This window comes from Panthera onca, chromosome D3 (genome assembly GCF_046562875.1).
Source record: "Panthera onca isolate mPanOnc1 chromosome D3, mPanOnc1 haplotype 2, whole genome shotgun sequence".
Classification (NCBI taxonomy): Eukaryota; Metazoa; Chordata; class Mammalia; order Carnivora; family Felidae; genus Panthera; species Panthera onca.
In genome coordinates this window covers 8,570,703-8,583,861 of record NC_138350.1, presented here as the reverse complement: position 1 = coordinate 8,583,861, position 13,159 = coordinate 8,570,703, and the positions used below count along the sequence as shown (strand labels likewise).

At 39.1% G+C, this 13,159-nt stretch overlaps 1 protein-coding gene across 1 annotated transcript in view; it reads left to right on the top strand.

Annotated features, from left to right (window-relative positions):
• The window catches only part of NAA25 (N-alpha-acetyltransferase 25, NatB auxiliary subunit), an 80,539-nt gene that overhangs the window by 40,542 nt on the left and 26,838 nt on the right, over window positions 1-13,159 (top strand). The window contains exons 12-15 of the mRNA XM_078435790.2: window positions 17-224; window positions 1,018-1,107; window positions 6,469-6,649; window positions 8,007-8,106. Of these exons, the coding sequence (XP_078291916.1) occupies window positions 17-224; window positions 1,018-1,107; window positions 6,469-6,649; window positions 8,007-8,106 (579 nt within the window). The remainder of the gene's footprint in view (window positions 1-16; window positions 225-1,017; window positions 1,108-6,468; window positions 6,650-8,006; window positions 8,107-13,159) is intronic.

Genomic DNA, 13,159 nt, shown 5'->3' with positions numbered 1-13,159 from the left:
TTTTTCTACTTTGCAGTTTATTAATCAATTACTTGGAGTTGTTCCTTTGTCGACACCAACAGAGGATAAGTTGGCACTGCCTGCCGACATCAGAGCTCTGCAGCAACATTTATGTGTGGTGCAGCTGACGAGGTTACTTGGCTTGTACCACACTCTGGATAAAAATCAGAAACAGAGTGTGGTCAGAGAATTGATGTTAAGGTACCAGCATGGACTGGAATTTGGTGAGCAGCCTTTCAAAGTGTGCAGTTGTTCCCTGATTTGCTAAGTTTTAGAAGACCTTTTTTTTAATCACCTGGAGCACCTTGTTGTAATGAGTTTGGCAAGGAGGATATTTTGTCAGGTGGGAAGACTGTCCTAATGTAAAGCCTTTCTTAAGTTTGGAGTTCTAAGTGATTATAGTCGTCCATATTCTTCCTGATTGAGCTATCACATTGGGGCTCCTATGAATTACATGGAGTTTATGATAATTGTCACTTTTTCTGCTTTTATAGGCCTTAGTATTTTTAATACATAGACTGAAATTGCACTAAAGGAATGTTGTTAATTGTGAAGTAAAAATGTAGTTTAGAAATAGATGATCTTTAGATTGCTAGATACATGTGATAAAATATAAGTTATCTGACCAGATGACATCAGTATTTCTCTAACTGCATTCTAAATCATTAAGTGAAGTAATGAGCATACTATTACTTTAGTTTTACTGGCCCCTGGCTTCTGGTCTTTTCTTAACCTGAACCCTCCTTCCAAATCTTGCTTCTCTCCCTTTGGGGTCATTTCAGATACCACCTTTCTTCTGGAACGCTTTCTTCTGGTCCAGCTGAGTGTGGCCTTACTTTATTTTGAATCTTTTGATTCATGGCTTATATTTTCTTCTGGTATTTATGCTAATCTTATTACTTTCATTTCCTCTCTTTATCTTACCTCTCCTGTCACTTTCCTGCTTTAAAAAACTCCTTTGGGGCAGTGATAGTTGCACAAATGTTAAAATACAAATATGGGATTTTTTCCCTACAGGGAAATCCTGTTTGAAAACCGAATTGCAGTTTTCAGACTATTACTGTCTCCTTGCTGTCCATGTGCTTATTGATATATGGAGAGAAACAGGTAAGGAACAGTGATTTCAATTTAACTTTATGCTTTGTTTTTATTGATTATAAATCCTGAGACTAATTATGTAATCCAAGAATTTGATTTATGCTTTTAGGTTTTTCTTCCTTGACGTTGTCCAGGGTGCTTCTAAAAGAACCCATCCCCAGATATACCTCTCTCTCTAATCAGGATAATCTTTTAAATCAATGCATATATGTTCTTATTTTTATTATTTTATTTATTAAAATGTTTATTTTGAGAGAGACACAGCACGAGTGGGGGAGGGGCAGAGAGAGGGAAACCAGCAGAGAATCCCAAGCAGGCTCCATGCTGGTCCAGGCCGGCTCCTGATGTGGGGCTTGAACTTAGGAAACAGTGAGATCATGTCCTGAGTCAAAATCAAGAGTCAGATGCTTAACCGACTGAACCACCCAGTTGCCCGTTTTTATTTAAAAAATTTTTTTTAAATTGAAATATAATTGACACATTAATTTCAAGTGTACAACATAGTGATTCAATAATTTTGTATATCATGCTATAAATGTAGCTACTGTGTGTCCCCATACAGCACTATTACAGTACCATTGCCTGTGTTTTCTATGCTGTGCCTTTCACCCCTGTCCCTATTCATTCCAGGACAGGAAGCCTGTACCTCCCACTCCCTCTTTTTGCCATCCCCCCCGACAACCACCAGTTCTGTGTATTTATGGGTCTGTTTCTGCGTGGTTTGTTTTATGTTTTAGATTCCTAATATAAGTGAAATCATATGGGATTTGTCTTCTCTGACTTATTTAACATGATACACTCTAGGTCCATCCATGTTGTTGTGAAATGGCAAGATCTCATTCCTTTCTATGGCTGAATAATATTCGTGTGTGTGTGTGTGTGTGTGTGTGTGTGTGTGTGTGTACACCACATCTTCTTTATCCATTCATCTATTGACGGACACTTGGTTTGCTTCCATACCTTGGCTGTTGTAAATAATGCTGCAGTAAACATGGGGGTGCATATATCCTTTTGAATTGGTGTTTTCATTTTCTTTTGGTAATACCCAGTAGTGGAATTACTGAATTGTGTTATATTTCTGATTATTTAAGGAACCTCCACACTGCTCTCCACAGTGGCTGCACCAACTTATATTCCCACCAACAGGGCACGAGGGGTCCTTTTTCTCCACATCCTTGCCAACACTTGTTATTTCTTGTCTGTCTTTTCTGTTTTTAAACATTTCTAAATATAGTGAATAATGACTGAAGTGCGTATTACAAAGTTACAGTAATTAAAATACAGAGAAATTGTTTCAGAGATAGATGTAGCGGCCCATGGAATGGAATAGCCCTTTTTATTCACTTAAAAAATATATATGTAGGAGAATGCACTTTTTTTGGAATAGTTCTAATTAGCCTATTTAAGACAAAAATACAATCTATGTTGAAGGAGGCGTCATGTATCATTGAGCATGAAAAAGATGATTCATTATTTTAGGGCTCACTCCTGACATTTTCTTTTATGAGCAGTTTTTTTGGGGAAAAACTTAGGTACTTGTTGCATATTCACGAGAATAAACTGCACAAGAAACAAAAGGCCCAGGAGACAGGACTGTGCAATATAGATAAAACCTCTGCCCTCGGGGGTCGTTTCGTGGAGCACTTGACTTTAATTCCATCATCCTCCTGCTTAAAATCCTTCAGAGGTACCTGTTTTCCTGGGGATAAAGATCAACCTTTTTAGGGTAGTTTACAGTGCTCTTTATGATCTGGCCTCTGCCTATATCTCCAAATTCTTAGGTTACTTACAGCCTGTATCTACTGTGTTTTGTTTGTTTGTTTGTTGGTTTGTTTGCTACTATTCGTGAACACTGTGGTGCCTCTCTTTGAAATAACTTTCTTACTCTCTTCATCTAACTTTTACTCAAACAGTGCCTCTGACAAGCCTGTCTTGATTTTACCCCCATACCCATTGCGGATTTTATGCCCCTTCTGAACTTTTGCAGGACGTTGTGTGTGCCTCTGTGCTAGCACTTCTTGCACTGTATTGCAGCAGAGATGGGGGTGAATCCTTTTTATCAGACTTGTCATCCAAGGCTCAGAATTGTGAGCGTGCATAGGGATGTAATAAAACATCATTAATGAACTGACCACTCCGTAATTTGGTTCCTACTCAGATAAGATACCTTTCCCCACTTACCCCTAGCATCCATTCTTGCTCGTAAGAGACTGTGGCTTTGCTAATCTCTTGTTTCTTTGAGCAGCATGTCTGCCCGTATAATAATAGCTAACGTTTGTTGATCATCAGGTACTTGAAAGTGTCGTATATGAATCAGCTCATTTAAACCTCATAATAATACTGTTAAGATTCTTGCAGTTTTATAGATGAGGGAAAGACAGGGCAGAGAGAAAGAAGTTAGGCAAATTTTCCATAATCATACAGTGTAAATACATTGGAAAATTGCCAACATAATAAAGATGCAAGGATTGTTGAAGGTGAAAATGATACTGAAGTGTTCCAATCAGAGGCATAGTCATTGTCTAACGTGGATCTGGCAGAGATTAGAAATCTATGGAAATTTGGTGAGGATGTTGAAAGAGACTGATTTGAATGTGAAAGATTAAGAAGAACACTTGAATACATTGATGCTGTCAAATATTTTGCAGAAAAGCATTTCTTTATGATTCAGCAAAAGTAAAATGTGGAGTTAAGCATGTCATTTTTTCCCCTCCAGTTTTATTGATATGTGATTGGCATACTACTTTGTACTAGCTTAAGATATGTAATGTAATGATTTGATATGTCTACCATGAAATGATTATCACCGTAAATTTAGTGAACGTGGATCACCTCACAGTCACAGATTGTTTTTCTTTGGAATGAGAACTAGTATCTTCTCGCTTAGCAGCTTTCGAGTATACAGTACGGAATTGTTAACTATAGTCACCATGCTGTACATTATCATATCCCAGAACGTAATATCATTTTGTTATGTTACAACATTTAGTTAGAAAAATTTTGTCCTGGAGCACCTGGCTGGCTCAGTCGGAAGAGCATGCGACTCTTGATCTCGGGGTCATGAGTTCAAGCCCCATGATGGGTGAAAAGATTACTTTAAAAAAAAAAAAAGAAGGAAAAATTTTGCCTTAAAACTCATCAATCCTTGATGCTCTTTTGATTTGGTGAAGAATTTGTATAAAGCTATAATTACAGCCTAAATTTTGCAAAATAAGATAAAAAACGTCTTTATGACATTTGATTTAATAGATGAGAATTAAGCCTTTTTCCCCCTATTTAAAATTTTGTTTCCATCTTAAGGAGATCTTTTTTTAAATGTTTTGTTTTTGGTTTTGGTTTTTGAGAGAGTGCAAGTGGGGAAGGGGTAGCAAGAGAGGGGGACAGAGGATCCGAAGCGGGCTCCACATTGACCGGCTGACAGCAGTGAGCCTGAACATAGGAACGGCAAGATCATGACCTGGGTGGCTCAGTAGGTTAACCATCTGGCTTCGGCTCCGGTCATGATCTTGCAGTTCTTGAGTTCAAGCCCTGCATCGGGCTCTGTGATGACAGCTCAGAACCGGGAGCCTACTTAAGATTCTGTGTCTCCCTCACTCTCTGCCCCTTCTCTACTTGCGCACTCTCTCTCTCTCTCTCTCTCTCTCTCTCAAAAATAAATATTTAAAAATTTTTGAAAAAAAAAATGATCATGACCTGAGCCTAAATTGGATGCTCAACCTACTGAGCTACCCAGGTGCCCCAAGGAGATCTTTTTTTAATACTAGTTATCTTTGAATAACTGGAACTTCTTAAAATTATTTATTCCATTATAATTGTCCAGCCGTCTCTTCTACTCACTTCTGAGCTTCTTGAGGGCAGGAACTATCTGTGACCCTTAAATTTAGTGTTGCTCCAGAGTTTAGGTCAGTGAGTGTTAAATTCAATAAAATTATGATTGTGAAGATCATGTAGGAACATCAGAAAACACTTTAAAAGCAAAGCGCAGAACAGAAAATTGGGTGCAGGTTGTGATTACTACCATGTGAAGTAATTCCAGCTCAGTGGCAGTACACTAAGATCATAATGGTAGTTTGCATAGATTATAGGTGTGTATAGTTTGGTTAGGATTATGCATGATATTTATCTAAAGCTCCAATTGTCGATTATATCTTGTTTCTTCTCTCTTAAAAAAAAGGCCTATAGGATATAATTTTAAAAGCTCAATTCATGGAGCTTTTACTTTAAATTTTTTTTAAGTTTTATTTTTTTATTTTTATTTTAGAAAGAGCACGAGTGGGAGAGAGGGGCGACGGGGGGGGAGAGAGAGAGAGAGAGAGAGAGAGAGAGAGAGAGAGAAAGAGAACAAAAATCTTAAGCAGGCTTCACGCTCAGCGTAGAGCTGGATGCAGGGCTCGATCCCACAATGGAGCGTCAAGAGTCTGACGCTCAACCGACTGAGCCACCCAGGCACCCCAAGTTTTAGTTTCAGTTTAGGTTTTTGCTGACTATAAAAATAGCTTATACAAATTTTGGAGAACAGTTTATTTTAATCTTCCATTTCCAGCTTCCAAAAGACACTCTGATATTTTGGCATATTTCCTTCTCTCTCTTTCTGTGCATGTTTTACAGACTGAAGATCATTTCTTCACACTAATTTTAACTGTGTGTGTTTTACTGAACGTTAATAAGTATTTATCCTTAATACTAAAAACTCTTCATTAATGTCACATGGCTGCATGATGTTTTCCATGTGTGGGTTTTACTATAACTTATTTCCTCGTTCCCCCATTATTAGTACAGTGAATATTTTTGTATATAAATCTTTATTTCATATTTTCTTTGGTACACAAAACAGAAGTTACTTGGTCTTTAAGACTCTTGATGCATGGAGCCTTTTGAAGGCCAAACAAAAAAAAAATGTGTCATATTAGTCTGATTATTAGTGAACAGTTTTATTCAAGTATCACTTGACATTCAAATAGTAGAGTTACATATGGAAGAAAAATGACAGAGCATCTGTCTGGAATCTTATAGAGGAAATCTTGTACCGAGAAGGTTGGTGGACTCTAGTTCTCCTTCAGAGTCTATCTCTTCTCAGCATCTAGGATTCTCGGAGATTCCATAACTTTCTTCATAAGACCTTGCAGCTTAATGTTGGCATCACTTTTGTAGATGCATGATTAAGAACTGTGAGGTAACTGTTGAGAGACTCTATTCAGGGAAATTCCTGATTTTGCTTATAGGTATGTATCTAAAATTTGTTCTCAGACACCTGAACTCATTCTTTAAATAGCTAGGGGAGGTGATACGTCAGTGTTTTGTCTTTTGTTTGTGAGAAACCTCCCTTTGTTGTCAAGCACTGTGGATAATGCTGTTACATTTTGATTCTAGGTGATGAGACTGCTGTGTGGCAGGCCCTGACTTTGCTGGAAGAGGGATTAATCCACAGCCCTTCCAACGCTCAATTCAAATTGCTGCTTGTTCGAATCTACTGTGTACTGGGTGCATTTGAACCAGTGGTGGATCTGTACTCCAGCCTTGATGCTAAGCATATCCAGCATGACACCATTGGGTTGGTAGTATATACTCTGAATACCGAGCAGCCAGCTACACTACGGTGGGGTCCTTCTACACGGAACTTGGACTTTTAGAGTTTAGCAGCAGAGTTGTTTCTGTTATTAAGCTTTTTAGATTAAGTAATCCCCCATTATATGGCCTGTTGCAAAGCAGAAAGATTTTTATATCTTCCAGCATTTTGTGGTAATTTTAAAATTTGCACAATTTAGAGAAGGCAAGAAAGTTTTCCCCAGAGATAGCAAACAACTATATACTTTGAACACTTTTTCTTAGCACACGTTGTCTTGAAGTCTTGACTTCTGCTTTGCATTTGAGATTTACACATGTACTTCATTTGTTGACCTCAGAGATTCTTTTTCTTTAATGAAGGGGTTTTTTTGTAAAAAAAAATTTTTTTTTACATTTATTCATTTTTGAGAGACAGGCAGAGTGCAAGTGAGGGTGGGGCAGAGAAAGAGAGACACAGAATCTGAAGCAGGCTCCAGGCTCTGAGCTGTCAGTATTGGAGCCTGACGCAGGGCTTGAACTCACAAACCGTGAGAGCACAACCTGAGCCGAAGTCGGACGCCCAACCTACTGAGCCACCCAGGCGCCCGGTTTTTTTGTTTGTTTTAATGTTTGTTTATTTTTGAGAGAAAGGGTAGACAGAGTGTAAATGGGGGAGAGGCAGAGAGAGAGGGAAACACGGAATCTGAAGCAGGCTCCAGGTTCTGAGCTATCAGCACAGAGCCTGATGCGGGGCTCGAACCCACGAACCATGAGATCATGACCTGAGCCGTAGTCGGACCCTTAACCGACCGAGCCACCCAGGTGTCCCTCGGTATTTTTTTTTTTAATGTTTATTTTTGAGAGACAGAAACAGAGCATGAGTTGGGGAGCGGCAGAGAGCAAGGGAGACCCAGAATCCAAAGCAGTCTCTAGGCTCTGAGCTGTCTGCATAGAACACAACATGGGGCTCAAACTCATGGACTGTGAGATGTGACCTGAGCCGAAGTCAGACACTTAACCAATAGAGCCACCCAGGTGCCCCTACCTTAGAGCTTCTTTGAATGTGTATTTTGATTATTCTTTGTGATGAACCAAGGGTATATTTTCTTTATCCCTTGTGTCCCATTAATCATCTGAGTATAAGAAAGCATGGCACAGAACTTTAGGTCTCCCACAAAACTGAATTCACTTTGCTCTTTAAAAAAATTTTTTTGATTCCATGAATTAGATAATTTATATGGCAGGATGTTTTAACTTTTCTGTGTGCCTAGCTATGTCTCTGCTATAGTAATTTGAAATACGGTGTTTGATACTAGAAGTGGGTAAGTATAACATGGTTTTTTTTTTCTTTCCTTCTGACCTAGCTATCTTTTGACCCGATATGCCGAGTCCCTAGGTCAGTATGCTGCTGCATCCCAATCCTGTAACTTCGCGCTCAGGTTTTTCCACTCCAACCAGAAAGATGTAAGTGAAAAATACTTTTTAAAAATATGACCTTGCCCGCTGAATGCACACAATTCAGAGAACATCTTTCCTCGTGTGATGGGTACACATGTTGAAGTGTGCCATGCATACTTGCCAGTGCCCTTAGGCCATAGCATACTCGCCATGGCTGTTAGGTAGAGGTAAAGAGTTCTTTGTGGTTGCTAGAATGGGTGTGTTTAATAGAATCCATGCAAAGGTGCAGTTAAAACTAGGTGTTAACAGACTACAAAGTGGTATTCTTCTTAGATTTGTCTTTTAATTTCTCTTTTTTTAACATTTATTTATTTTGAGAGGGAGAGAGAGAGAGAGAGAATCCCAAGCAGACTCCGTGCTATCAGTGCAGCGCCCAACGTGGGGCCCGAACCCACGGACCTGTGAGATCGTGACCTGAGCTGAAATCAAGAGTCAGACACTCAGCCGATTGCACCACCCAGGGCGCCTGTCTTTTAATTCCTTTAAAAAAAAAAAAAAAATTATTTCATGTATTTATTTTATTTTACTTTTTATTTTTTTAAAAGACTGCATCCTTTTTTTAATAAAGATTTTTAAAAATATTTACTTGAGAGAGAAAGAAAAAGAGAGCACAAGTCGGGGAGGGGCAGAGAGAGAGGGGGACAGAGGATCTGAAGCAGACTCTGTGCTGACAGCAGAGAGCCTGATGCAGGGCTCTAACTCGTGAACCATGAGATCATGACCTGAGCCAATGTTGGATGCTTAACCTACTGAGCCACCCAGACGCCCCTTATTATTTTATTTTTTGAAGTTTATTTATTTATTTTGAGAGACAGAGCGAGCAGGGGAGGGACCGAGAGAGAATATCCCAAGCAGGCTCTCTATGCTCAGCGTGGAGCCTGATGTGGGGCTTGATCTTTCAACCGGGAGATCATGACTTGAACTGAAATCAAGAGTTGTATGCTTAACTGACTGAGTCACCCAAGCACCCTGTCTGTGAAATTTTTTCTAAGGGTGTAAGACCTAGCCCATAAAGAGTTCATAGCCTGGGATGCCATAGAAGATTCTGCAGTAGCAGCTGCTCTCTGTTACCTTTATTTGTTTCTAAAGTTTATAACCACTGTGCCCTTTGCCAGTAGCCAGTGCATTTGTATTTTCTTAGAATTATGAAATTGACCAATTGAAGGACATTTCAAGAAACTTTTGTCAATAGTATGTTTTTAAAAGTAGCAATAAATAAGGTAGAGCTATGTGCCATAATGAAAGGATGGGATTTGCGCCATATTTTTCACTGCAAGCAGACTTGATCTCCACTTGTCAGTTAAGCAGAAGTTTTATATGGTTTCTAGTCAGTCAACCAGCTGCACAAAACCACCCAGAACATAGGAGAAAGAAGGCATGTCTTGAGGATGGTCATTGCCTGCTTTGTTCTCATGTGCTTCTAAGACTCATCATCTGGAATTTGGCCATGCCAGATATCTACCCATAGCTTTCTGTGTTCACGGTCTAAGAGCAACTAAGGAACTTGACCAGGAAGCCGTTTTTGGGGGTGGTTCTTGGCAAACAGTCATGAGGATTTTTTTAAATAAAAAACCCTTTCATAACTGTAACAGCTTTGGCTAATCTATCTTCCATTGAATTCTTTAGCTTTGTATTAAATAGAAGGCAGGGCAGAAACATTTCTGAACAATGGAATATAGGTTTATTGTTGTCAGCTTGCAATAATTATGTCCTGACAAGCCTCAGGGCAAGGCCTAGAAGGCTGGTGTAGCAAGGGATGGTGAGCTGTGCATCATTTGGCTTTTAAGCTCTATTCCCCTCCCCCAAATGGCCTTTTTCCACCACAGTGATTGGTGGTATCTTTGTTCAGACTTCATTTTGTGTCATAGCTCCTAATCAGGAAGAGAGGGAAGTGTAGGCATCAGCATCGGAACATGCTGCTTAGAAGGTGCTGGCCTGGCTTAGAGATCCGAGGGCATCTCTAGGACCTTGGGTTTCTAAAGTATCCTGGCACAGGTAGGCAGTTGAGTTATAAATCTCTGTTTGCACTGTGTATTGAAGTATCTGTGATTGCCCTTTCCCAGTTTTTAAGAAGTTGCATTAACTCAAAAAAAAAAAAAAAATCAAAAGGGTTTCTTAAATCTCATTAATCTGGCTGTCATTGCTTATTTCTAAGGAAGATTGACTGATGATGCCTTTTCAAAGTTTTGTTCTCAAATAGCTCTGAGGTGGCAATTGGGGGTGAATAAGGGATTATTCCAAGCCTGGAGGCTGGTTTTACTCCAGTTTAATCATCCAGCATTCAAGAAGCACTATATGATTCATGATTTGGTCAATAATGTATGTTATTTTATACTAATGAAAATTAAGCTTTAGTTTCCCCCCCACAAATACTGTATCTAAAGAGTTGTTTTGAAAAGAAAACACCCACTCCAAAACAACAACTCCAAGTTATTGTTATAGGAAGGGAGATATCCTTAGGAGTGATTTGAGAAGGGTATGTTGTTCTTAGTGACTTTTTTTATCTTTGATGTTTTGCTGATGGTTGTGTGTGGCAGGAGTGACTAATTCATCTGAATATATGTGATGCTGAACCTGATCATTTTATTGATCTGGGACTAAGACTCTCTACCTGGAATTTATTTTTATTACTACTAAGAAGAAAGAACTTACTTAATCATACTAAAGTAGATAATCTTTGGGGGGTCCTAGAGGCAAAAGCAAAAACCAATACAGCAAGTAAAATGCACCCTCAACCTTAATGCCTAGCCTGAGTCCCAAAATAGGGAACTGGAGACTGTGGTGTGGACTGTTTCCTATAGGACTTGGAGGGTAAGAAAGAGCATGATTGTAGTGTTGTGTTAAACCTAATAGTATTAGAAATATCTCTGGAAAGCTAAAGCTCTGTGTTCTGATTTTTATTCTTGGGAGTTTTTGAGATCCCCAGATGGTTTTTTCTTGGGTGACTGATGTGTTTCAATTCCCAGCTTGCTCTTGAAAGAACACATTTAATCCTTCAATGGAAAATCCAGCGTTCTGCTTTGTAAGGCTTTGTGCTATGAGGTTGAAAGTTAAATTGGGAAAGTCTACACAGGGATTTTCTTTCTGGAAAGGTCATCATTGTTGCTGTCATCTTACTTTGGAGTAGATTTTTACAATATGAGAATTAGAGTCAGATTTTCTTATCTCCAAAAGTTACTTACTTGTTTGTATTTAAAAATAATTTCCCTTGAAAAGTCTAACATAAGTATTCAAGAAGATGATTATTTAGGGTTTGATGTCCATCTATTTTGCTAATTTTTACAGTGACCAGGGTTCATTTCAGGAATCCATATGGGATATAACTAGCCTCATTGGTGCATAAATGAGTAGAAATAGGTACGGACAACATTCTCTGATAGTCAGAAGTTTTTCAAGTGCCTGTGGCTTCCAGTTTTGCCTGCAGTTCCAGTAGGGGTTGTTTTTTCCAATCATGGAACTTCCCCAGGCTCGGTCTTATTGGAAGATGCCCAGGTCCTTTGCTAGCTCTGCAGCGATAACTTTGCTGCAGCATTAAAGGAGGACTGTCTTAAAAACAGAAGCCAGAGAACTACAGTTACTTTCTCAGTTTGTTAAAAGGACTATGTTTCCTTTTTGTTGCCCCTTATTTTTCTTTTTTAAAAGCTATTATCTTTTTTTCAGTAGTGGTAGTCCATGGACCACTCAAATTAAAACACCTCTGTACTTCGTAAACTTGGGTTCTTTTCTTTAATCAGCATATTTTGGAAGTGTAATTGATAAATTTGATTGGAGTCCCCAGAGTCATATTTTTATCCCCATTAACTGCTGGATCATATGTTCCCAAGCAGCTGGTTTTTTCAAGCTGTAAATTCCTATTGCAAGGGCTTCTGGTAAACCTTGCTTTCTCCTAGCCATGAGGCCTTTGGATAGGCATTTGTGTTTAGAGCATCCTGGCCTCTTCTTGATGGGGCATATCACTGTCCTTTAATCAAGCTAGAAGGTACACTTGAGCTTTTTTGGATAGTCCTTCTTTAAACCTGCAGGATCACAAGTAATCTTTTTAATTTTCTTGTGTCCGTCCGTCTTTAATTTCTCCAGATACTGCAGGCAAACAGCTCGCCGAGGTGTCCCATGGGGTTTAAAAGCCGCATCGAATGCAGTTGAATTAGCGCCCGTGGCGCAATCCCGCGGCCTGAAATGAACCCTGCGAGGCTGTGTATCAGAGGGTATGTTGTTGAACTATTGGCCTATTTTCCTACTGGGCAAATTATTCAGTCATAATGGAGATGGGGGCAGAGCTGACTGAGGCTGTGTTTAAAAAGACTGGCTTTTCTAGAAAGGATCTTTGGGGCAGATACCTGCTTTGAGCGTAACATTTTCCGTGGCCCAAAAGGGTGCCCTCCTGACTTGTGATCCTGATGGCATAGGCCCACACCCATGAAATGTTCTTTCCTGAGATTTTCTTCTGTTGTGCCAGAATTTCTGTTGAGAGTTCTTTTTCTTGCCTCTGTTCACAACATTTCATCTGTACATATGTATTAATTGAAAATTAAAGTGCACGTGGTGAGTGTTCCCTTCACTTACTTGTTCATGGAATTTTTCAGCATTGGTCTTACGTAGTTTGGATGGATAAGAAACCTGGTTCTTGCAGTCTTTCTGTCCTCATAATGGATTCTGATGAATTTTTATGGGTCCTTTTTTTGTTGTCTTCTATCCTGTTGTAATGCATATATGCCCTATGTTTGTGACATATAGTATTTAGAAATAAACAAAACCAGGGAGTAGCCTGTCTTTTCTGAAGGAGGGTGATTTTTATTTGGGTTGATTGTGGGTGGTTATATTATTCCCGGTGTTTTTGGAACTTTTGTATAAAACACAGTTTATCTTAGATGCAGAAAAACATGGAGTAATATCCCTTCCACAATGGCACTAATCAAATTTTTGACTGACGTGGCAACCTCCAGTCCTATTGAATTGAAAGACATAACTGCTAAGAGAAAGTCTCTGGTGGTAGCAGCAGCTGGGTATTATTACAAGTAGTAGTAGTAAAGAACACATATGATTCTGGTATAGGAAAGAA